General features: G+C 39.8%; 1 protein-coding gene across 1 annotated transcript in view; it reads left to right on the top strand.

Moving 5' to 3' along the window:
* The window catches only part of cd82b (CD82 molecule b), a 51,937-nt gene that overhangs the window by 6,752 nt on the left and 18,138 nt on the right, over window positions 1-27,047 (top strand). The window contains exons 2-5 of the mRNA XM_034176264.1: window positions 7,955-8,027; window positions 15,148-15,220; window positions 22,361-22,485; window positions 23,773-23,847. Of these exons, the coding sequence (XP_034032155.1) occupies window positions 7,965-8,027; window positions 15,148-15,220; window positions 22,361-22,485; window positions 23,773-23,847 (336 nt within the window). The 5' untranslated portion in view covers window positions 7,955-7,964. The remainder of the gene's footprint in view (window positions 1-7,954; window positions 8,028-15,147; window positions 15,221-22,360; window positions 22,486-23,772; window positions 23,848-27,047) is intronic.

Here is a 27,047-nt window from a genome sequence, read left to right as displayed (position 1 = left end):
TGAGATCAAAATTGAACTCTTTGAATGCCGTAATACAAACCATGTTTGGAGGTCAAATGGCACTGTGCATCAGCCCAAAAACACCATACCAACAGTGATGTTTGGCGGTGAGAACATCATAGTGTGGGGCTGTTTTTCAGCAGACCACACTGGAAAACTTCATATAGTGGAAGGAAGGATGAATGGAAAAATGTACTGACATTCTTGATAAAATTCTGCTGCCATCTGCCAGGATGATGAGGGTGGAAATTTCAGTAAGACAATGATCCCAACACACAGTCAAGGAAACTCTCAGTTGGTTTCAGAGAATGAAAATAAAGTTGGTAGAATGTCCCAGCCAATCACCTGACTTGAATCCAACACAAAATCTAAGGAAAGAACTAAAGATCAGAGTTCATAAAAGCAGTTCATGAAACCTTCAAGATTTGAAGACTTTTTTTTTGTAGAAGAATGGGCCAACCTCACACCTGAGCAATGCATATAACGAGTTTCTCTATACAGGTGTCTTGAAGCTGACATTAGCAACAAAGGCTTTTGTACAAATTATTAAAAAAATTTCAGTGAGTGTGTTCAATACTTTTCCCTATTCATTTCATTACACATAACTTAATTTCTGCAATTACTTGTTTTGGGTTTTCTTTATGTATGGAGTAGACACCGGGTGAAAATTTCATGTCAGTAGCACCTTTAGAAATACTTTTAATGAGAAAAATAGTGACGTGTTCAATACTTATTTTAGCAGCTGTATATGAATCTGACAGGAGGCAGGAGTTGTAGGTTGGCATATTGGATTTGTGTCAAACAGAGCTGCAGTTGATCAATTCTGAGTCAGTTATACCTATTAACTATACTAATGTATCCCAAGCACCTCTTCAGTTCAATGCCTCTTTTTTGTCACTGTTTTGTGGTGAATACCAAAAGGTAAACCACATAGAGGGTAATTGGGTTAGGAAGGGGAGGGAATGACTGTGAGGGAGAAGAACTTAGAAAGTTCTCATTTTACTAATTTTCACTTTTGTCACTGCAAGTCATTTCTTTTCCACACACAATAATAGTTTGTGGACATTTTAGTCTGAACTTTCAGCTTTTTCTCCTGTTACAACAACAACTAGTTATTACATCATGACATTGGTCCTACTTCCATTTTCACTTTGACATAGATTTGTTATTGACATCCAGTGAGTGAAGTATAACTGGGCTAACTAGGCATGCACAAAAAGTCATGTTGATAAAACAGCTGTTGCTTTATTTACTCACTGAGCTTTCCAAGAAGTTGTAGATAAAGTTGTATTCATGAAATCATCAATCAAACCAAAACCTCTGTCTATGGTTAATTTTAATTTCAATTTCAATTTATGTTTACTTGTATGGCGCCAAATCACAACAAAGTTGCCTCAAGGCGCTTCACACAAGTAAGGTCTAACTTTACTAACCTCCAGAGCAAGCACACAGGCGACAGTGACCAAAAACTCCCTCTAATGATTTGAGGAAGAAACCTCAAGCAGACCAGACTCAAAAGTGGTGACCCTCTGCTTGGTCCATGCTACCAACACAATAGACAATAGAGGAAATTATATAGGAAATTTTGGGAGAGCAGTGCGAGTTAATAAATTAGCCTATGCTTATTCACCTATTGTTGTTTGGAAAGTATAATAAACATCACAGACAGAAGGAATTGTTTTTGGTTAAATGGGTCTCAGTCAACAAACACTGATAGTCATAACTAAGCCATTTATAATCCACACTACTGCTTACTCTCTGGCCATATATACTAGAAATCTTTTTTATGGATTATCTACTTTGCACTGCTATCTGCTGTGGGGTTTAGTCTTTGTACTGGTACAGGTTTGTAAACATTCTGTTTAGATTGTTTGTTTGCATCAAATACAATTAGTTGTCAAGAAAATGCAGTTATAGTAACTTTTAAGTATTAATTAAATTAATTCCTCTATTTGATAGTCCTATACTAAAGTGTGTTAGATACTGGTTTTGAAAAATCTCCTGCATTTGTGCTTTTTTCAGTATGTCATACATTAGCATCAAAACTGAAATATGATGGGTATATTTGTATGAATAAGTGAATTTTGCATAAGACAATAAGCATCTTAAACAGCGGTAGTTCTGAGTATTGTTCAGAAATTTTCAATAGCGATACCAGTACCAATACCTGAACTTTGAAACAGGTTCCCGAATTACACTTTTGTGATTCCAGTATTTTTTTTTAAACTCGACTGTAACAAAAGGAATATTGTATTACAGCTCAATGGCACAGTCCAAGCAGTTTCATGACATAAAACATCCTATTAAAAAACCTAAATCATCTGGTTCAGCACCTTGACATTAATTCCCGTCAACATGACAAAATGGTGAAGAAGATAAGAACGAAACCAATTTAACACCATTTGAACACCTGTTAACATTATATGAATAAATAATAATTGTTAATAATTATACATGCAGGCATCAAACCTGAGAACTGAGATATATAAACACTTTTGGTTTTGCTCCCATTTTGTATGAGATGAACTCAACTCATGAACTCACAGGTGTGCCTTAGACTGTCCACAATAAAAGGCCACTCTGAAAGGTGCAGTTTTGTTTTATTGGGGGGGATACCAGTCAGTATCTGGTGTGACCACCATTTGCCTCATGCAGTGCAACACATCTCCTTCGCATAGAGTTGATTAGGTTGTCAATTGTGGCCTGTGGAATGATGGTCCACTCCTCTTCAATGGCTGTGCGAAGTTGCTGGATATTGGCAGGAACTGGTACACACTGTCGTATACGCCGGTCCAGAGCATCCCAAACATGCTCAATGGGTGACATGTCTGGTGAGTATGCCGGCCATGCAAGAACTGGGACATTTTCAGCTTCCAAGAATTGTGTACAGATCCTTGCAACATGGGGCCGTGCATTATCCTGCTGCAACATGAGGTGATGTTCTTGGATGTATGGCACAACAATCGGCCTCAGGATCTCGTCACGGTATCTCTGTGCATTCAAAATGCCATCAATAAAATGCACCTGTGTTCTTTGTCCATAACAGACGCCTGCCCATACCATAACCCCACCGCCACCATGGGCCACTCGATCCACAACATTGACATCAGAAAACCGCTCACCCACATGACGCCACACACTGCCATCTGCCCTGGACAGTGTGAACCGGAATTCATCCGTGAAGAGAACACCTCTCCAACGTGCCAAACGCCAGCGAATGTGAGCATTTGGCCACTCAAGTCGGTTACGACGACGAACTGGAGTCAGGTCGAGACCCCGATGAGGACGACGAGCATGCAGATGAGCTTCCCTGAGACGGTTTCTGACAGTTTGTGCAGAAATTCTTTGGTTATGCAAACCGATTGTTTCAGCAGCTGTCCGAGTGGCTGGTCTCAGATGATCTTGGAGGTGAACATGCTGGATGTGGAGGTCGTGGGCTGGTGTGGTTACACGTGGTCTGCGGTTGTGAGGCTGGTTGGATGTACTGCCAAATTCTCTGAAATGCCTTTGGAGACGGCTTATGGTAGAGAAATGAACATTCAATACACAAGCAACAGCTCTGGTTGACATTCCTGCTGTCAGCATGCCAATTGCACACTCCCTCAAATCTTGCGACATCTGTGGCATTGTGCTGTGTGATAAAACTGCACCTTTCAGAGTGGCCTTTTATTGTGGACAGTCTAAGGCACACGTATGCACTAATCATGGTGTCTAATCAGCATCTTGATATGGCACACCTGTGAGGTGGGATGGATTATCTCAGCAAAGGAGAAGTGCTCACTATCACAGATTTAGACTGGTTTGTGAACAATATTTGAGGGAAATGGTGATATTGTGTATGTGGAAAAAGTTTTAGATCTTTGAGTTCATCTCATACAAAATGGGAGCAAAACCAAAAGTGTTGTGTTTATATTTTTGTTGAGTGTATGTTCCTTCAGCATCATGTTTTTCCTTCATCTATCTATGAGGGGTTTGTGTCGTCAATCGTCAGCAGTTTGCTGATCTTGGTACATACAAGCATACTTACATTGACTTACAGATGATGAGATGTATCGCTTGGGTTTCAAAATTTGGTACCAAATTACAAATAATTTTTTGTATTCTTGATGCAATCAGGACACTGTGGTTCGTGCCACAAAAGTATTAAAATTCTGTACCCAGTGCTACAGGTAAAGGTTGTTGACATTGATTACAGAAAGGGATCAAGAGCAGTACGAGTGAAGATATGTTTAACTGTGTAACACATTACTTTTAAAGTTTAGTACTTCCAAGCAAAGCAGTTGTATTCCTCTTACATTTAGTGTTTTAATCATTCCTCACAAATCAAATTTCCACACCAGATCAGTTGAGGCCCGGGTTCCAAGCGACCACCACCGATACTATGCCGGTGGAAATTGGCCTCAAACTCCCTCTCATATATGTGAGCTTCTCACCCTGTCCAAGAGTGTAAGCCCAGATACCCAAAGGAGGAACCTCCTTTCCGCCGCTTGTGTCCGTGACCTTGTTTTCTTGGTCATTAGCCAAATCTCATGATTATACAATAAATAAGGATAAGAACAGAACTGACCAATAAATCGAGAGCCTTGCCTTCTGGCTCAGCTTTTCTTCACCACGACAGTCCAGTACAGTGTCTTCAAGATGTTAGACGCAGAACACCATTGGGTACTTGTTCAGATGCATGTTTGGTAAAAAATGTTAGGTGTTTTTAAAAATAAATAAATAAATTTTAACAAACCTGATATCCAAAGCAAAAATTACTATCGCCACTATCTTTGAGTTGCTAAATAAACATGTTAATTTTACACTTCACAATGTTTTTTTTCATTGTTAAGCTTTGATAACATGGGAAATGGAATCACAAGACCATACATTCATCGTATCACATATGGATACGATGAATGTATGGTATGAATACAATTACAGTGTTTCTCACAATAATGTCAGTATAACATTTTTATAAAAGACTTAAGTGGATTACAATAATTAGTAATCCAAACCATAATAATATGTTTCCTTAATATTTTATATAAATAATACAGACTGACCTACAAATGTCAGGGAAACTGATCTGAAAGTTTCGCCGACACTCTGATTGTGGATACTGCTGACAGAATATATTATTCTATCAGATCTCACTTTCTACCGTGTGTGTGTGTGTGTGGGTGTGTATGCATATAAAACTTGGATGCATTAAAAAAACAAAGAGAACATTCAGCCATCTGCTACATGGGGAGTTGTCCACATGGGATATTTTCAGACAACTCAAATAACCACAATGGCCAATGGTTATATTTTCAGTACCTTCAGTCTCGGAAAAGTTCTGGTTGTCGTAAATATTTTCTCTGGATTTGTGGAGCAGAGGCTCACTTGTGTTGCATTTCAGAAGCTCTTCTTCGTGTATGTGGCCTGTAGGGGTCTAAATATTATCTACACAAGAATGTGAAATATATACAGGCATGAACAGGAAGTGATGCTGGCGTCACTATGCCTGAAGATAGAATCACCGGTAGCTGCAGTTCTCATGTTACTATGGGTATCTGGTTGGATTATTGTCTTGCAGCCCTGATTTATGTGGCTGAATATATATTTACAGAGGAGCCTGCTCTTTTATGTACAGACTTGTAAAGCTGCTTAAAGTTGGTTGTTAAAGGCCACATTTAACCGCAGTAGGGATGTTGCTGGAGCTGCAGGCTGGCCTGGTGAAGACAGAAGCTTGCTTTATGACATGAGCTGTCGTCTTCTCCACATTGTCATCATTACAACACTGCTCTCCTCTTTTGAGGTCATCTTCATTATAGCCTGTCTCACCAGGGTGGTTCCACTAGTTTGTCAGAAATAAAGTTGAGTGTGTCAACAAGCTTGCATTCAGTAGTTCTAAATCCTGCGTTTATGTAAAGCAAACCAATTTTGACTTTATAAATGTGGTAATTAATGCAGGTTGGGCTATTTACAATTTTCAAGATTTGACTGCAAAAACCGATATCTAAGAAAGTATAAAAAGATCATTTTTGTCTAAATAGAAAAATAATCTTGTCAAGCGTTTTTTTTTTTTTAACATAAAAAAGTCTTATTTTGGGAAAATGTATCTCAGTTTTTCTTAAGTTTTTCCAGTTAATATCAAGCTATAATTAACAAGTAACAAGAAAAGGCAATGGATTTCAAATCAAACAAAGGAACAAGATTGTTTTCCTTATTTTAACACAGAGGCTAATCTTAAAATAAGAATTTTGTCTAGTTTTAAGACACATTTTGATTATTCAGTGCCTAGACATTTTGCTAGTTTTGAGAATTCAAACCAAGTAAATTTTTCTTACCCCAATGGCAGATATTTTTGCTTAATACAATACAGTGTGGCTTGATTTTGGATTATTTATCTTTTTTTGAGAGTGACGGTTTTTGCAGTGTTGTGCCTGTTGAAGTTAAGTTCAGTCTGTGTGTTTTTTTTATTTTTTATTTTTTTGGAAAGCTGTGTATAAACCATCAATTTCAATTTACTCACGAGATGGAGGACTGGGGTGATCCACTCATTCGCTGGCTGTTGCCAGAGCACCACCATCTTGGTTAGCATTTAATAACCAGACATAAATAGAAATCTGGACATCAGTGCTTTTAAGAGAGATTTTCAGGATAAATCTGCATTTACTGTGCTTTACATTTATTCAAACTCAGGCCCACATTTGTACAGCCAATATTTGTCAAAACAAATACAGAAGAGGATCATACTATTTATATAACAGATTTGAATGCATTTGTTCGTCCCAGTCCAGATAGAAAATAATACCATCAGTTTGTCAAACACACTATGCCTGCCACGACACCAGATACTAGTCTTATCTTTAATTAATTTCATTATGAAGTTAAGTTAAAGATGGGAACTTGCATCATATTAAAGATATTAATATTAAAGACTGCTCTTAACCCACCTGCAACACCGCTTGTACAGAGCGCTTCTGCGTGAAAATATCAAATAAAAAGAAATAGACACACCAGCCAGGGTGAAAATAAGATCATTCAATCATTTCTGGACCAAGGTGAAAGAAATCTGAAAACACTACACTGTTTACACGGAGTATATCACAGATAAATTAATCTCATTCATGTATAGTCTTATATTAGTAGAATATACAATGTCAGAGTGACTGTCATGTGACCCACCAAACTGAGAGAAAAAGCGTTTCCATTCTATGAATTTGCTCTTACAGAATATCTCAGCATGGAAAACCTGATGTGAAAAAAAAACCCTAAGGCTAATTAAAAAGGGATAAATTGAGACTTATGAAAGTGAGACTTCTAATTGAATCGCTAAACGAATGGTGAGATATTTATCACAACAAAACATTCCGTCAGTTACACGACACAATGCTGGACATATGATGACGATACACGAAAGAGAGATTCAGCCAGTAAAACTGAAGTCACTACAGAATACAGCCCCACAAAAAATAAATCATTTTCTAACCTTTATTAAGCAATTTTAGTCATTTCCCCACATTACATATAATACACACTCCAAAATGTATTAATATTTATTTATTTAATCTTTATTTAACCAACTGATGCTCCTTTGTCAGCTGGGTGCTGCACCCAAATGCTGCACAAATCAGCATTTTCAGATCACTTTAACCCAAATTTAAGTTAGCAAATAATCTATTTCTATTTAATGCCTGACGACGCATTATAACGCTAAGCAAGATGGAGGCTGATGGCAACAGCTCACGGGCTGCATCCGCCATCTAGTGGATTAAATAGAAATCGATGGTTTAAACACAAGCCCAACTGTTCAGCTTTTCCTTTGTCCTTCTGTGGCTCACTCACTGTTAAAGCCAGGCCATGTTAAGGCTAGCTGTACTACTCATTGTGTTGCTTCTTATTGTGTCTGCTTTGTTTATCTCGCACCCAAATTATATTGACATGTGATGTTCAGTTTGAATAACAGATTGTATCTGTCTTCCAGAAGAGCCGCCATGGGAAAAGGATGCATCACAGTTACGAAGTACTTCCTCTTCCTCTTTAACCTCCTCTTCTTTGTAAGTAGGCACATTTCATCATAGTTGCTTTCAACTGCAGATTGGAGAACTTCCACTTTGTCAACAGTATTATTTGCCATTGAGAGATGGAAATGTTTTTTCGGCTGACTCGGTACACGCTGTCTTTCATTCAGTGCACTTATTCATACTTTGCCAAAGATTATTGAAGATGATTAGAGAAATGCCGTTGTGACTCGACCCAATGGAGAGACCTTGCAGAGTACAGCCAGTTCAAAGACAACAGATGTTTTGTGTTTTTGTCCTCTTCTCTCACACCAGCCACTACATTAGGATAAAACCCCAGGTGCCTAAAATTGGATCAACTGCGACAATGTCCAGACATTTTCAATGAGTCTGTAGTTGTAAAACTGACACAGGTCTTTTAATGTGAACACGCAACCGGTGTCTAATAGGAAGTTTGTGCGTCTGTTTGTATATGTGGACAGATTAGACTTGTGTGGAGTCTATGGGATGCCAGGAAGTGGTGGGCTAATGAATGCTGCCGGGAGCTGAATAGCCCCTCCAAATAAACAGGCTCGACCAGGGCTCTAATTACTGTTGAAAGGTTGGGGAGGATGGAGGTTTAAGGGGGAAGCTGGGGACTCAGCAGAGTCTCTCATCTATGGATTTTTCCCCGGCTACAGTGCCACACAAATTTTAAGGTCAGGTCCTCTTAATTACACAGAAGCACTGAGCTTCATAACCTCATTACAAGAGTACTAGAGGTAAAACGAGTTCTCTTCTGTGGTTTTGAGAGTCATAATGATCCCATTCAGAGTAATGATTTTTATACCTCCAGCAAAGAAAATTTGAGGGAGGGGTATATAGGAAGCACCCTGCTCATCCATCTGTCCATGAGTTGAGTCAGCACATCTTCTCCTCAACCAATTACATCACTGTGACATCAGTGACCCCACAGGGGATAAATGTTTTGAGTCTGCCTGGTGAAGCTTTTTTGTCCAGCATCTACCCAGCCTCACACCCTGTGACTATTGGGAGAAGCTCCAGCCCCCCCCCCTCCATGACCCTTAATTGGAATAAGTGGGTATAGAAAATGAATGACTGAGTGATGAAGTATGTTGGGGTGAAGAGTGAAACATCTTCATGGAACACTTAACCTACTTGGATACAAGAGCTGGATGAGTGAGAATCCACAAAATAGCCACAAAAAAATCATATGGTGAATTACAATGAAAGGTAGCACTCCATTTGAAGATGTCCATGAATTAAAATCACTCTGGTCCAACATCCTCATTGGCAGATAATTGAAATTTTGTGTTTAACTGGTGCAACACATGATAATGACCTCATAAGCACAAATTTGCCTAAACCACTTCTTGGATTTTGATGACACTTAACACTGGCTGCACACATATGAAGATAAACATGAAGGGAAATCATTCTGGTGCAGCATCATCAGTGAGAGTTGTTATATTGATACACTCATATGAGTACTGGTGTGATATTGCATACTATTGCCTACACTGCTTTATGGATTCAGTGAAATCTCACACAACGGTAGCACATCATATAAAATGTAATAAAGGAAAATCATTCCACACCAATGTCGTCAAGGTAGATCATGGACTTTTGTTGTTTGTGTCTTTTTATGCACAATGGGCCTCATGTATCAACGTTGCGTACGGCGATATTTGAGCGTATATGGGGTGTACGCCAAAACGGCTGCGCTACTTGGCATTTATCAATGTGGTCGTTGGCATACGCTGTGCTGAAATATACACCAGGTCGAGAGGTGGGGTAAATTATACACCAAAATGAACCAGTGCTGGAATCCACATAAAAATGAAGATGATCAACATGATAAACAGTGCCATTATACAATCAAATGCATATGTTACATAAATACACTTTCCTGATTATACTACATAATATCAATACAAATCCCGCCTTGCGGGATTGTTATGGAGCACGATCCGTGGCCACAGCGCTGACTGCAAAGACAGCGCTCCTTGCCTTTTTCTCCAGACTTCGAGCCTGGAGCCAGAGCAGCGCTGAGCTTAACTTCATGTGGTGTGATCGTTTTAGACTATGAAATTGATAATAACAACTGTAGTTTCCGGTCATTCCCTTAATTCGCGCCGTGCTGCAACCAGGTTTGTCGTCTCCATTCGGTTGTCACAATAAAATAAATACAGAAATACATTTAAAAAATAAAGAAATCTGACAGATTAGTCGTCTTATTAATTGAGCGAGCAATATCCCCATGTCAAGAATTATTGACATGTGAAAAGAGAATACAGTGGTCCCTCGCTATAACACCGTTCAATCTGTCGTGGCCTCGGAGTCCTCGCGGAGTATTTAGTCCAATTTTGCATGCCTTTTTTTTTTTCTTTCAGTGTTCTGTGTTCTGCGTATCTGTTTATAAGAATCTTGTTGCCCAGAGAAAAGAGCGCCAACAACTACTCTTAACTGTGTTTGTCACATGGACACAGACACCTGCTGCAGCGAGATGTGAGTGGGAAAAGGCGCAGCGCCAGGACGCAGAGGCCCGATCTGTGAAATACTGGTGAGTCACTATTAATAATTTCTTATGTGTCCGACCTCGTTCGTTGATCGTTAAAATTAATTCATTAGTTCTAAATGCCATCATAATTATTTATAGGAAACGTTCTATTTTATTTCTCAAACAATGTTTGGGCCTGAAAACAGTTTGGTATTGAACTTTGAGAGTGTTTACACATGAGAGAAAATGAGAAAATGTTCATGCCTGATTGAGAAAGTGTAATAAACTGTGTAGTGAGGGGTTTACAGCTTGAAAACGTTTATAATAATTGTAAAAAGTAACGCTGACTACGTCGCGGTTTCGCGTATTACGGGCTATTTTTTAGAACGTAACTTCCAGCGCTTAATGAGGGACCACTGTAACACTTTATTGATTAATACTACAAACAATTGATACGACCGCCGCTTTTGATGCTCTATTGGCACGCGTCGTGATTGGTGGAGTTCTTTTCATTGCCGTCTTCACGGCTTCCATGTCGTAAAATGAGGGTGTGTCTGAAGCGGAGTCATGTATCAGTGTTGCGCACATTGTGGCATAATTTACGGCGTAAACTGAAATACACCAAAGCGCCGTGACATGTATCAAGCAGTGCGCACCTGCCCATTTCTGGCGTACGCATGGCGTGATCTTGATAAATGCGGCGGGGTGGAAACGATCTTAATTATAATAACACCCCCTAAATATTCAGACTTCCGCTTCAGACACACCCTCATTTACGACATGGAAGCTGGGAAGACGGCAAAGAAAAAGAACTCCACCAATCACGACGCGTGCCAATAGAGCATCAAAAGCGACCTCGTATCAATTGTTTTGTAGTATATAATCAATAAAGTGTTACAGTGGTCCCTCATTAATCGCTGGAGTTACGTTCTAAAAAATAGCCCGAAATACCGCGAAAACCGCGACGTTAGGCAGCGTTATTTTTTACAATTATTATAGACATTTCAAAGCTGTAAAACCCCCACTACACAGTTATACACTTTCTTAATCAGGCATGAACATTTTCTCAATTTTCTCTCGTGTGTAAACACTCTCAAAGTTCAAACCTTAGTAGGAAATAATACCAAACTGTTTTCAGGCCCAAACATTTGTGTTGAGAAATAAAATAGAAAGTTTTCCTATAAATAATTATGATGGCATTTAGAACTAACGATTAATTTTAACGATCAACGAACGAGGTCGGACACATAAGAAATTATTAATAGTGACTCACCAGTATTTCACAGATTGCTCCTCTGCGTCCTGACGCTGCGGCCCTTTTTCCACTCACATCTCGCTGCAGCAGGTGTTTGTTTCCGAGTGACAAACACAGTTATGAGTAGTTGTTGGTGCTCTTTTTTCTTCGGGCGACAAGATTCTTATAAACAGATACGCAGAACACAGAACACTGTAAAAAAAAAAGGCATGCAAAATTGGACTAAATACTTCCGCGAGACTCCGAAGCCACGACAGGTGAACGGTGTTATAGCGAGGGACCACTGTATTCCTCTTTTCACATGTCAATAATTCTTGACATGTGGATATTTGCTCACTCAATTAATAGACACGCCTAATCTGTCAGATTTCTTTATTTTTAAATGTATTTCTGTATTTATTTTATTGTGACAACCGAATGGAGACGACAAAACCTGGTTGCAGCACGGGCGAATTAAGGGAATGACGAAACTACAGTTGTTATTATCAATTTCATTGTCTAAAACGATCACACCACATAAAGTTAAGCTCAGCGCTGCTCTGGCTCCAGGCTCGAAGTCTGGAGAGAAGGGCGTGCAGCGCTTTCTTTGCAGTCAGCGCTGTAGCCACGGATCGTGCTTCATAACAATCCCGCAAAAGCGGGATTTGTATTGATTATTATGTAGTATAATCAGGAAAGTGTTATTTATGTAACATATGCATTGATTTGTATAATGGCACTGTTTATCATGTTGATCATCTTCATTTTATGTGGATTCCAGCGCTGGTTCATTTTGGTGTATAATTTACGCCACCTCTCGCCTGGTGTATATTTTCAGCGCAGCGTACGCCAACGACCACATTGATAAATGCCAAGTAGCGCAGCCGTTTTGGCGTACACCCCATATACGCTCAAGTATCGCCGTACGCAACGTTGATACATGAAGCCCATTATGTGTAAATAACATGCACAGAGGTTGACCAGTTTGTTTATTCAGGTATTTCTTCACATAAACGTTTCAATCACTGATATAAATATATAATACAACCCCTGGCAATAATTATGGAATCACCGGCCTCGGAGGATGTTCATCAGTTGTTTAATTTTGTAGAAAAAAAGCAGATCACAGACATGACACAAAACTAAAGTCATTTCAAATGGCAACTTTCTGGCTTTAAGAAACACTAGAAATCAAGAAAAAAAATTGTGGCAGTCAGTAACGGTTACTTTTTTAGACCAGAGGGGAAAAATATGGAATCACTCAATTCTGAGGAAAAATTATGGAATCACCCTGTAAATTTTCATCCCCAAAACTAACACCTGCATCAAATCAGATCTGCTCGTTAGTCTGCATCTAAAAGGAGTGATCACACCTTGGAGAGCTGTTGCACCAAGTGGACTGACATGAATCATGGCTCCAACATGAGAGATGTCAATTGAAACAAAGGAGAGGATTATCAAACTCTTAAAAGAGGGTAAATCATCACGCAATGTTGCAAAAAGATGTTGGTTGTTCACAGTCAGCTGTGTCTAAACTCTGGACCAAATACAAACAACATGGGAAGGTTGTTAAAGGCAAACATATTAGTAGACCAAGGAAGACATCAAAGCGTCATGACAGAAAACGTAAAGCAATATGTCTCAAAAATTGAAAATGCACAACAAAACAAATGAGGAATGAATGGGAGGAAACTGGAGTCAACGTCTGTGACCGAACTGTAAGAAACCGCCTGAAGGAAATGGGATTTACATACAGAAAAGCTAAACGAAAGCCATCATTAAACACCTAAACAGAAAAAAAACAAGGTTACAATGGGCTAAGGAAAAGCAATCGTGGACTGTGGATGACTGATGAAAGTCATATTCAGTGATGAATCTCGAATCTGCATTGGGCAAGGTGATGATGCTGGAACTTTTGTTTGGTGCTGTTCCAATGACATTTTAAAGATGATTGCCTGAAGAGAACATGTAAATTTCCACAGTCATTGATGATATGGGGCTGCATGTCAGGTAAAGGCACTGGGAGATGGCTGTCATTACATCATCAATAAATGCACAAGTTTAAGTTAATATTTTGGACTTTTCTTATCCCATCAATTGAAAGGATGTTTTGGGGATGAAACCATTTTTCAAGATGATAATGCATCTTGCCATAGAGCAAAACTGTGAAAATATTCCTTGCAAAAGACACATAGGTCAATGTCATGGCCTGCAAATAGTCCGGATCTTAATCCAATTGAAAATTTTTGGTGGAAGTTGAAGAAAATGGTCCATGACAAGCTCCAACCTGCAAAGCTGATCTGGCAACAGCAATCAGAGAAAGTTGGAGCCGATTGATGAAGAGTACTGTTTGTCACTCATTAAGTCCATGCTTCAGAGACTGCAAGCTGTTATAAAAGCCATAGGTGGTGCAACAAAATACTAGTGATGTGTTGAGCGTTTCTTTTGTTTTTTCATGATTCCATAATTTTTTTCCTCAGAATTGAGTGATTCTATATTTTTTTTTTCCCTCTGGCTTGGTCTAAAAAAGTTACCGTACTGACTGCCACAATTTGTTTTCCTGATTTCTTAGTGTTTCTTAAAGCCAGAAAGTTGACATTTGAAATGACTTTAGTTTTGTCATGTCTGTGATCTGCTTTTTTTCTACAAAATTAAACTGAATGAACAATCCTCCGAGGCCGGTGATTCCATAATTTTTTGCCAGGGTTGTACAACTAGTATGGCAGAGTGGGGTTATCATTTTGAGCTTGCTCACAGGTCTCCATTTCTCACTGTAGATTGTCTTGTCTATTCAGTTTGTACGTCGCTCAGTCTGCAGTTCTAAATGGGGTAAGATGTTGGGCATCGCTAGAGAGCGAATGACAGTGTGTTATTTTAACACTGTTTTGTGCTGGAAACGATACCGCAGCAGAGAGACACTAACAGCAGTGCAGAAACATGCTTCCAGATGGCAGCGCGATGACCAGCAGTGGTAAAACTACTATTCAGAATAAGAGTAGTACATTTGTTCTGTCATATGTTACAAATCTGTGGATATTAGCTCAGAAATACGATGTGTGAGCGTGACCATGATTTGCAGGCACTGGTGTTAGCAATCTAGTAGCATGTGACCACTACCACGGAGCTGACAAATAAGAAAAGAAAAAATAGAGACCTATAGAAGATCCATTACATCATAACGTGCGTGGAAGATTTTTGTCACTGGTTGTGATATGTGGCCACATGGTTTTTTCTTTTTCTCTTCACACTTTGGAAAAAAGTGAGACCTGCGAGAAAGGGAAAAGTTGGGATCTGATTGAACCCAGATGTGACAGATAGCTGGGATAGTGGTGCTCTGTAAAGTTCATGTGGTGAGTGCATCTTCTCCTCTAATAATAGATATATAGCCAAACTCTTTTTTTTTTCTATTTCCTCCTCCACAGATCTTTGGAGCTTTGATCACAGGCTTTGGACTGTGGGTACTCCTTGATAATCAGAGTTTCATTGCTGTACTACGTAAGTATTGTGCGTACACACACACAGTCCAAGTGAGCAAGACATATGTGGGAACACTCATTCAACAGACATTTAGGCAGTGATACATGTTATTACGTAGGTTCTGAGTGGCCGTGGCAGTGGAATAGACCTTAAAAGAAGCACGTCGTCGCAGCTCTGTGCATCATGTCTCAATTTCATCCCCTAGGAGTGATTCCCTCCTTAACAGCAGTCAATAGTATCTGAGGGATGTTTACACCAGACCAACACTGTGACTCTGGGAATGAAACCTGAGCCAGTCAGAAACCTGCGAGGTAGACATAAACAGACACCCTGTGAGGCAGGTCTGTGTGGGATCCACAAATAACACAGCGACAGAAGGTAGCAGGTTCTCACTGGAAACAATTGTCAAGGCAATTCAACTTGTTTTACTCATGTCAAAAAAAAATAGCAGCTTTTTTTCCTCACAGTTTCCACAGAGTGGTAGTTAACTTTACCTCTTCTTTCACTTCCCCCATTGCAGAGGTTCACAGTTTCCCACCCAGACAGATGTGTTCACAGACATAATTCTCGACACTTCATAGCAAGAAAGAAAATACACCTACCGGTACAAATATCCAAGAATCCAAGTTATCAGTTTGTGTGTAATGCCAGGTTACACACTGTAAAGACACTTCTGGAAACATAATCAATTCCAGTCACAGTCTCACTTGAAAAGAACAGGGAACTCTGGATGGAAACTCTTAACTCTCATAAATCTGACTATAAATGCTTTCAGTGTATTCAGTCCAGATGGTGCATTGCCGAGAGCAGTGGTGAGCTTTTCTCCCATCATCAGTCCACAAAGAAGACTTGTTTCAGTTTATCGTATGAAAATCCGTGTGTTGGATATCAACAGCGCCGTTTTATTGGTGCTCTGTTCTTTTTTTTCTTTCAAATCATTGACTATGGGCTACCTTTATCATATAGGAGATTTGTGCCTGACATAGGTGGATTTGTTGACCCATTCTTGCCAGCTTCAATGTGCTTATAGCTGACATCACTGTGCCTGTGTGAATGTTCAAAAGGATCGAAGGTAATATGAGTAATATATGCACGCGGGTGCATATCTTTTTGTAGTGTGTGAAGGCCAACCTCTGAGGGCTGAGCGGAGCTGAAGACATCTATGTTTAGACTGGGGGTATGTGCAGCTTTTACAAATAAGATATGAAAATATAACCAGTATTGACCTTGTGTATTTGCAGCAGTCAGACTGTGTCCTGTCTGACTCTGGTTCAAATTATAGTTCAAGGGCACTACTCCTGGAAGAATCGCTCCCAAGGTCAATAATGAGAGCTGAGTTTGCATATCTCCAGTCAGGAAACCAGAACAAATGCAGTACAGTATTTTTCATCCTTGTCAGGCTCAGTCCTGTTGTTTTTGATAATCCAGCTGCTTCTACAGAGATAACAGAAATCCTGTTTCACAGATACTCAGTGGAGATTTCTGACCTCCCCTGCTCCATGTATTTTTGTCCGTGTTCCCAGGGTGGGTCATCTTCAGCTCCTCTGTGTCCCTGGAACCTCACTGAAAATGTCTTTCTACTTTGCAAAGAAAAACAAAGCCAAAGCAGCAGGCTTCATTGTTTATTGATTCTCTGTTCCACTTTGTCTGACCATAAACAGGATCTCTTTGTTTTCAGTTTCCATTTTTTTGCAGCTTTATTAATAGAGCTATTTACATGAAGTCATTATGACTTAAGCTTTGGTTTTCAGGCATTATTTTTTACACTTAAAAGAAGCATCTTCCCCTTTGTTGTGATATTATTTTCATCTTGCTGGCATACTGTATGCTTGAAGAAAGATTTAGAGCAGACGTGAGGCAAGCGAGAGGTGACCAGTTTGGATGTATACTATAGAAAAAATACTGAAACCTTCCCAACTTATGACTCGAGTACTTGGTTGGAAAATATTTCTTCAGACAACTCAAGTTTTTCAACACGTTTACATTTTCAAATCTGCACATAATGTCAAGCATCAGTTTTATTCTTCCATATTCATGCTGAACATGTGGCTGTGGTCATGTTTATGGAAGAACCTTCAGTACCAAACAGTCATTCCTGCTTCCTCAGCTTTCTTAAAGGACACCACAATTCTTGCCTCTTTAAATGGAAAGTTCCATGAAAACCACCCGAGAAGCTATTTAAGAAATTGTAGCTTAGATGGAACTATGCCTTAGTACAACAGTGAACGGCTCAGTAACCAGGTACACAGACTGTACGGTGCATCCAGAAAGTATTCGCAGTGCTTTACTTTTTCCACATTTTGTTATGTTACACCCTTATTCCAAAATGGAGTAAATTCATTTTTCTCTCAAAATTCTACTCACAACACCCCATAATGACAACATGAAAAAAGTTTTTTTTTTAAGTTTTTGCAAATGTATTAAAAATAAAAAAGTAAGAAATCATGTGCGCATAAGTATTCACACCCTTTCCTCAGTACTTTGTTGATGCACTTTTGGCAACAATTACAGCCTCAGGTCTTCTGGAATATGATGCCACAAGCTCGGTGCACCTATCTTTGGGCGGTTTTGCCCATTCCTCTTTGCAGCACCTCTCAAGCTCCATCAGGTTGGATGGGGAGCGTTGGTGCACAACCATTTTCAGATCTCTCCAGAGATGTTCAATCAGATTCAGCTCTGGGCTCTGGTTGGGCCAGTAAAGGGCATTCACAGAGTTGTCCTGAAGTCACTTCTTTGATATCTTGTCTGTGTGCTTAAGGTCATTGTCCTGCTGAAAAATGAACTGTCCCCCCAATCTGCGGTCAAGAGCACTCTGGAGCAGGTTTTCATCCAGGATCTCTCTGTACATTGCTGCATTCATCTTTCCCTCAATCCTGACTAGTCTCCCAGTTCCTGCCACTGAAAAACGTCCCCACAGCATGATGCTCCCACCACCATGCTTCACTGTAGGGACAGTGCCTTTGCCATTCTTTGGCATTCACACCAAAGAGTTCAATGTTTGTCTCATCAGACCAGAGAATTTTGTTTCTCATGGTCTGAGAGTCCTTCAGGTACCTTTGGAAAACTCCAGGTGGGCTGCCATGTGCCTTTTACTAAGGAGTGGCTTCCTTCTGGCCACTCTACAATACAGGCCTGATTGGTGGATTGCTGCAGAGATGGTTGTCCTTCTGGAAGATTCTCTGGAGCTCTGACAGAGTGAACATCAAGTTGTTGGTCACCTCCCTGACTAAGGCCCTTCTCCTCCGATCTATCAGTTTAGACGGGTGGCCAGCTCTAGGAAGAGTCCTGGTGGATCTGAACTTCTTCCATTTATGGATGATGGAGGCCATTGTGGTCATTGAGACCTTCAAAGCAGCAGAAATGTTTCTGTACCCTTCTACGGATTTGTGCCTCCAGACAATTCTGTCTCAGAGGTCTACAGTCAATTCCTTCACTTCATGCTTGGTTTGTGCTCTGAAATGCACTGTCAACTGTGGGACCTTATATGTAGACAGGTGTGAGCTTTTCCAAATCATCTCCAGTCAGCTGAATTTACACCAGGTGGACTCCGATTAAGCTGTAAAAACACGTCAAGGATGATCAGTGGAAACAGGATGCACCTGAGCATTATATATATATATATATATATATATGTGTGTGTGTGTGTGTGTGTGTGTGTGTGTGTGTGTGTATGGCACCCTGTGCAGTGAAATAGTTCTGCTCTGTTCAATGAGCAAAGTGTCAAATGTGATGACAGATCACTGTCTGGCAAAAAAAATAAGATTATTGTGTGATGTAGCCTTAATTTTGTATACTTTGGTATCACAGTCTTCATAATTCCGGCTGCCTCTGCTGTTGATAAATAACATCCACCCCCCCCCCCCCCCCCCGTAGAATAACTGATGACCTAAGGCACATCAATCCACATCCACGTGAAATATTGTTTGTGTATACTTTTTACTGTAATTGTTGCTGTTGCACCAATCACCAACAACAAAACGCAAACATTCCACAGGAACTTAGAACACCTTCTATCTTTAGGCTTTGTGGCAGGCGTTGAGTAGGCCACCACCTACTGACTTTCTCTTGCTCTACTTACCAAAGAGGGAAATCATTTCATTTTTCACTCTGTGACTCATCTTCCTCCAGCTCTCTAGTGGCCTATTGAAATAATTTATGTGAGAAGAGCGCAAGAAAGCTTTCAATCAATTCAATTCAATCAATGTTTTTATATAGCGCCAAATCACAACAAACAGTTGCCCCAAGGCGCTTCATATTGTAAGGCAAGGCCATACAATAATTATGTAAAACCCCAACAGTCAAAACGACCCCCTGTGAGCAAGCACTTGGCTACAGTGGGAAGGAAAAACTCCCTTTTAACAGGAAGAAACCTCCAGCAGAACCAGGCTCAGGGAGGGGCAGTCTTCTGCTGGGACTGGTTGGGGCTGAGGGAGAGAACCAGGAAAAAGACATGCTGTGGAGGGGAGCAGAGATCGATCACTAATGATTAAATGCAGAGTGGTGCATACAGAGCAAAAAGAGAAAGAAACAGTGCATCATGGGAACCCCCCAGCAGTCTACGTCTATAGCAGCATAACTAAGGGATGGTTCAGGGTCACCTGATCCAGCCCTAACTATAAGCTTTAGCAAAAGGAAAGTTTTAAGCCTAATCTTAAAAGTAGAGAGGGTGTCTGTCTCCCTGATCTGAATTGGGAGCTGGTTCCACAGGAGAGGAGCCTGAAAGCTGAAGGCTCTGCCTCCCATTCTACTCTTACAAACCCTAGGAACTACAAGTAAGCCTGCAGTCTGAGAGTGAAGCGCTCTATTGGGGTGATATGGTACTACGAGGTCCCTAAGATAAGATGGGACCTGATTATTCAAAACCTTATAAGTAAGAAGAAGAATTTTAAATTCTATTCTAGAATTAACAGGAAGCCAATGAAGAGAGGCCAATATGGGTGAGATATGCTCTCTCCTTCTAGTCCCCGTCAGTACTCTAGCTGCAGCATTTTGAATTAACTGAAGGCTTTTTAGGGAACTTTTAGGACAACCTGATAATAATGAATTACAATAGTCCAGCCTAGAGGAAATAAATGCATGAATTAGTTTTTCAGCATCACTCTGAGACAAGACCTTTCTGATTTTAGAGATATTGCGTAAATGCAAAAAAGCAGTCCTGCATATTTGTTTAATATGCGCTTTGAATGACATATCCTGATCAAAAATGACTCCAAGATTTCTCACAGTATTACTAGAGGTCAGGGTAATGCTATCCAGAGTAAGGATCTGGTTAGACACCATGTTTCTAAGATTTGTGGGGCCAAGTACAATAACTTCAGTTTATCTGAGTTTAAAAGCAGGAAATTAGAGGTCATCCATGTCTTTATGTCTGTAAGACAATCCTGCAGTTTAGCTAATTGGTGTGTGTCCTCTGGCTTCATGGATAGATAAAGCTGGGTAGCAATACCGTCTAATAATACTGCCTAAGGGAAGCATGTATAAAGTGAATAAAATTGGTCCTAGCACAGAACCTTGTGGAACTCCATAATTAACTTTAGTCTGTGAAGAAGATTCCCCATTTACATGAACAAATTGTAATCTATTAGACAAATATGATTCAAACCACCGCAGCGCAGTGCCTTTAATACCTATGGCATGCTCTAATCTCTGTAATAAAATTTTATGGTCAACAGTATCAAAAGCAGCACTGAGGTCTAACAGAACAAGCACAGAGATGAGTCCACTGTCCGAGGCCATAAGAAGATCATTTGTAACCTTCACTAATGCTGTTTCTGTACTATGATGAATTCTAAAACCTGACTGAAACTCTTCAAATAGACCATTCCTCTGCAGATGATCAGTTAGCTGTTTTACAACTACCCTTTCAAGAATTTTTGAGAGAAAAGGAAGGTTGGAGATTGGCCTATAATTAGCTAAGATAGCTGGGTCAAGTGATGGCTTTTTAAGTAATGGTTTAATTACTGCCACCTTAAAAGCCTGTGGTACATAGCCAACTAACAAAGATAGATTGATCATATTTAAGATCGAAGCATTAAATAATGGTAGGGGCTTCCTTGAGCAGCCTGGTAGGAATGGGGTCTAATAAACATGTTGATGGTTTGGATGAAGTAACTAATGAAAATAACTCAGACAGAACAATCGGAGAGAAAGAGTCTAACCAAATACCGGCATCACTGAAAGCAGCCAAAGATAACGATACGTCTTTGGGATGGTTATGAGTAATTTTTTCTCTAATAGTTAAAATTTTGTTAGCAAAGAAAGTCATGAAGTCATTACTAGTTAAAGTTAATGGAATACTCAGCTCAATAGAGCTCTGACTCTTTGTCAGCCTGGCTACAGTGCTGAAAAGAAACCTGGGGTTGTTCTTATTTTCTTCAATTAGTGATGAGTAGAAAGATGTCCTAGCTTTACGGAGGGCTTTTTTATAGAGCAACAGACTCTTTTTCCAGGCTAAGTGAAGATCTTCTAAATTAGTGAGACGCCATTTCCTCTCCAATTTACGGGTTATCTGCTTTAAGCTACGAGTTTGTGAGTTATACCACGGAGTCAGGCACTTCTGATTTAAAGCTCTCTTTTTTAGAGGAGCTACAGCATCCAAAGTTGTCTTCAATGAGGATGTAAAACTATTGACGAGATACTCTATCTCACTTACAGAGTTTAGGTAGCTACTCTGCACTGTGTTGGTATATGGCATTAGAGAACATAAAGAAGGAATCATATCCTTAAACCTAGTTACAGCGCTTTCTGAAAGACTTCTAGTGTAATGAATCCAACAGAGACACGTTGCTCTGTAAAGAATTTTTGGTTCAATGTAACTGGATGTGCACAAAGTGAAGTGTAGCTATGAGCATTATTTGTTTGCAGGCACACATTGTGGTTGAAATAGAAAATTGAAAGTTGAAAGCAGAGCTCGGGATAACCCTTATCAAGCATAATTATATGAGTCACTATGTTCCTGTGCCAACATGTTGAAAAGCAGTTGAGTTTTAAATGCAGAGCTGTAAAGTTGTTATCAGGTGGCTTATCACAATCCGTTGATGGTGAGTGCATAGTTGACAGCTCCCCATGTGCTTTTTATGGATCTGTGACAGTTGACCTCTTCCTGTATGTTGCAGTGTGTTTGTGTCATTTTTGTTTTTTATTTTTTTGTTTTTCCAGAGGAGTCATCAGTCACGGTGAAAGTTGCTTCCTACATTCTAATTGGTGTGGGTTCCTTCTCGATGGCCATGGGTTTCTTTGGCTGCATAGGCGCCATCTATGAAATTCGCTGTCTGTTGGGTCTGGTGAGGAAGTTTATTCAAGCTCTATTGCTGCCACTCCATAGCCTAGTTTCGCAAGTAGAAATAAAGAGCACCATCACCACATAGATACTAAAACAGGTTTATACAGGTTTTTAAAACCATAGAAGTTGCACAATGTTTGTTCTGAATCTCACACAAGAAATGTTTATATAAATGCACTTTCTTAAAGGACAGGTTCATTTTCTTACACCTTGAATTGTATGAAAATATAAATAGCAGTCAGCCCTTTGACAGTTGTGCTATATGTGCTCAACAAACTGGTTGAAAAGAAAACACATGGTATCAATTGGGCACCAGCAGTAGTGCTCTAATTTAACTGTGTTTATCCAAAGATTAAAATTGCATAGTGTAGTTTTTAACATGTTCTTGCATTTTTGGATTACTTAAAACCTATATTGCTGGTAATATTATTTAATTGCTATAGGGACCTACATCCACCAGAAACAAATTGGCCCAAGCAAAGTTCTAAGACTGCAGAGATTGCACTGTAACCAGCATATAAAAAAAAAAGAAGGCAGACCCCTGAGGTGAGCAACACCTGCTGGATATTTGAACCATGACATGAAAATTGGCTTAAGCCCCTCTCACACCGGGCCTGCGTAGAGTTACATTGTGCTGCTTAAGTTGCACGCAGGGGGAAAAAAAAAAACAAAAAACTTGCATGCAGGAGGGAGAAGCTTGGCTCCATCTGCCTGGACAGGCAGATGGATTTGATACAATGGAAAAAGTCAGAATACATTATTTCCAGGAGTTAATGGACTTTATTTAACATGCCACAAGTGTGAGACAACTTGAGGAGGTGAAAGAAAGCTGCAGCCGGCGATGGCGCGAGCGATACGTCCGTGAGTAGTAAGTGGATGTGGACATGTCCTCTCGCTGCCGATCGGTCCGTGAACAGGAGTTAATGGACTTTATTTAATGCGCCACAATCGTGAGAGAACTTAAGGAGATGAAAGAAAGCTGCAGAGCTACAGCCAGCAATGGCGCTCGTGATCCATCCATGAGGAGTGGACTCACTGAGGATGGATGGACTGACAGTGCTGTGGAAGGATATCTGAGTTAGGGTTAGGGTTAGTGTTCCTGCAGTTATCTTTAAGAACATATCCTCATTAAAATGTTAATTACAATGAAACTTAAATGTTTTACTTTATGCTAATGTGTGCTTTTGTTTTCCCTTCAGTTGTTGTTATGCCAGTATTTCTTAGGTTTAGGTGTTTATGTGATATAATAATGATGATAAATAATGGTGTGTCCCTTTTCCCTGCACAGTACTTCACCTGCCTCCTGCTCATCCTCATTGCCCAGGTCACTGCTGGAATCCTCATTTACTTCCAGAGAGATCGGGTCAGTCACAACCTCGAACACTTGATTTCTCTTCACTAAAGACAGCCACTCACTACACAGTGATGCAATATGGAAATGGTGTTGTTGCTGTTTTTTGGTTTTGCATGATCATACGAAAACACAAATCATGTTGCAAGAGTGAAATGAGACAAAAAAAGTAATTAAATAGAGCATATTCAACACTTCTGCAATGGGGCCCGTGCAATATGTTCTCTATTAGAGAGATATAGACAGGCACACAAGGGGCGGGTGCACATAGGCAGGCAACACACACACACACACACACGGTTGCACTTGGACAGACAGACACTCACCCCTCCCCCCAGTGGAGGCCAGGAGCAGGTGGAAGAAATAAAAAAAGAAAAAAAAAAGCCAGTCAATGCAACACCCAAACAACTTTCATGCAGTGTGTTATTTTCTGTCTCAGCTTGGCACAGCACAGATACATGTGTGCATGAATTCATCAAGTTTGGCAAATAATTGTATCTTTTTGCACACACAGGAGTGTTTTTTTTTTACGTCCGCCAAGGACACAATAAAATCATCTGTGTTTATTTATTTGTCTGTCTGTTAGCAGGATTACGTCAAAACTATTACACAGATTTTGATGAAATTTTCACTACAGATACATATTAGGCCATGGAAGAACCCATTAAATTTCGGAGATGATCCGGATCCAGAATATGTATCAAGTTTCACTTTATATATGATTTGAAGGATTACTGTTAGCAGCATTACGTCAAAACTACTGCACAGATTTTGATGAAATTTTCAACACAGATACGTATTAGGCCACGGAAGAATCCATTAAATTTTGAAGGTGATTTGGATACATATCCGGATCAGGTTTCACTTTATACAGGCTTTGAAGGATTACGTCCAAACTAGTTCACGGATTCTCACCAAATTTGCACCACAGATAGATATTACGGTTTGGAAGACTCCATTAAATTTTGGAGGTGGTCCGGATTCAGATTGATGGACGTCAGAAATCTCTGATTGCTCGTTATTGTTATTATTATAGCTTTCTTTCTCACAGCAGTGGTAGTGCAGTGGCCAAGTGTTTAGTGCACTTGCTTCCAAAACAGAAGGTGCCCGGTTCAAGATGTCCCATTCTTCATGTGATGTGGAATTTTGTCAGTAAGAGTATCCAGTGTAAATTGTGTGCCAAATTTAACATGCACATCCACATTACATTTGCTGTGGCAACACAGAGCAAAAAGGGAGAACTGTCTTTCTCACAACATAGCTCTGCGTCAGCCACAGATGGTAACACCTGTGCAGCACAATGTGTGTTGTACACCTCCTGTCTGTCCTTCGAAGTGCAGACAGAGGCACAGACCATACTGTGTTCTTCTCACATACTTTTCTGCATTACATAGATACAGTAGTGTGTGACATTGATGAGACACGAGTGCATCATGTCGTCGGGTCGGCGGTGGCCATTACCTGGTCTGCTGTCTTATCCTTTATTCTCAGTCCTGATTTTACTTTTTTTTTTAGACTTTTATTGTAAAACACATTGGATCTCATTTCTAAATATCTTCTTCAGCTTCATATTATCACCTCAGATTAGTTCTTACCTGTACACACATCTTCTTGAGTCATTACTGTTTTCTATTGCACTGCGCTTTCTAAATAACATCTCATTAGCATACAAAAACTCCCAAATTATCCAGTGTTAATACAAAAATCATGTGCCATGGTCAAACAATTTACCTGTGAAATCTAAAAGTTAGAATGGATGAGATGACTGCTGTTACTTGCACACTAGAGCACTGCGCTCACACACGTGCCAAAAGGCAGACAGACACACGTGCCAAAAGGCATTATGGGATATTCAAATGAGTCTCTTTCAATCACCCCCCGTCAAAATGCATAGAACACTGTCATCTACTGGATGGCACTCTGAATAGCGACCAACGTTGGTGATGAATTACACTTAAACAGAATTTTCAGTTTTGCAAATGCCTTTTATTTAACAAATGAAAAAATGACATATTTACAAATACACATTTATTTGTAAAAACCAACACACATGTTACAGTAACTTGTGTGCTGGTTTTTACAAATAAATAAACCAACCAACCAGTGAAGGAGACTGATTTTTCTCATAATGCCTTTTGGCACGTGTCTGTTGAAGCTCAAACCTTCAGATTTAACGCATTACTTGAAAAGATATGTGCGATAATTTCACTTTGTAAAAATGACAGAGTTGCCGTTGATGTCGATAAACTGTCAGGAATTAGTTGTTTATAATGAAAAACCATGAGTGAAAAGTGCTTTGCATTTCATGTCTCCTGCCCACTGTCTATATTGTAGTACGGCAGTGTTCAGAATAATAGTAGTGCTATGTGACTAAAAAGATTAATCCAGGTTTTGAGTATATTTCTTATTGTTACATGGGAAACAAGGTACCAATCCAACAAGACCAAGCATTCATGATATGCACACTCTTAAGGCTATGAAATTGGGCTATTAGTAAAAAAAAAGTAGAAAAGGGGGTGTTCACAATAATAGTAGTGTGGCATTCAGTCAGTGAGTTGTCAATTTTGTGGAACAACAGGTGTGAATCAGGTGTCCTCTATTAAGGATGAAGGCAGCACCTGTTGAACATGCTTTTCTCTTTGAAAGCCTGAGGATCCTGTAGTCACATAGCACTACTATTATTCTGAACACTACTGTATGTGGAAACTAAATTTAAACACTTTTTTTGGGGGGGGGGGGGGGGCAGCAACGGACAGTGTGCAGCAGTGGATAGTGTGCATAAAGACAGAAGTTACTAAGAAGTCTCGGCGGTGCTTAAACTCGAAACTGACTTATCAGTAGCCGACATTGTACCAGTCAGTTAGCGGTTAGCAGTTAGCTGTAATGTCCACTCAATGTTTTTGCAGTTTATCGGTATAGCATTCTAAAAGTTAATTTTTCAGTTAGCGGATTAGCGGTTACCAAAGCTAACTTTTTGGCTAGCTGTGCTCAACACTGGTCATGGCACATAACATACAAAATATCACAACTGTAATTTTATTTTTCCCCTTTACGTGACCCTACCAGTCACAAAATTTACCTCTACCTTTTTGAAAACAAGAGCATATTGATGAATACCATATTTATTTATGCTGCATGCTGAGAAACTGGTTGGGAATAATCTTTTACCCTGCCAATGACACCTGCAAAATTCATCCTAAGCAAGGCCTGAA

This window comes from Thalassophryne amazonica, chromosome 8 (assembly GCF_902500255.1).
Source record: "Thalassophryne amazonica chromosome 8, fThaAma1.1, whole genome shotgun sequence".
Classification (NCBI taxonomy): domain Eukaryota; kingdom Metazoa; phylum Chordata; class Actinopteri; order Batrachoidiformes; family Batrachoididae; genus Thalassophryne; species Thalassophryne amazonica.
This window is presented reverse-complemented; position numbering and strand designations above follow the sequence as displayed.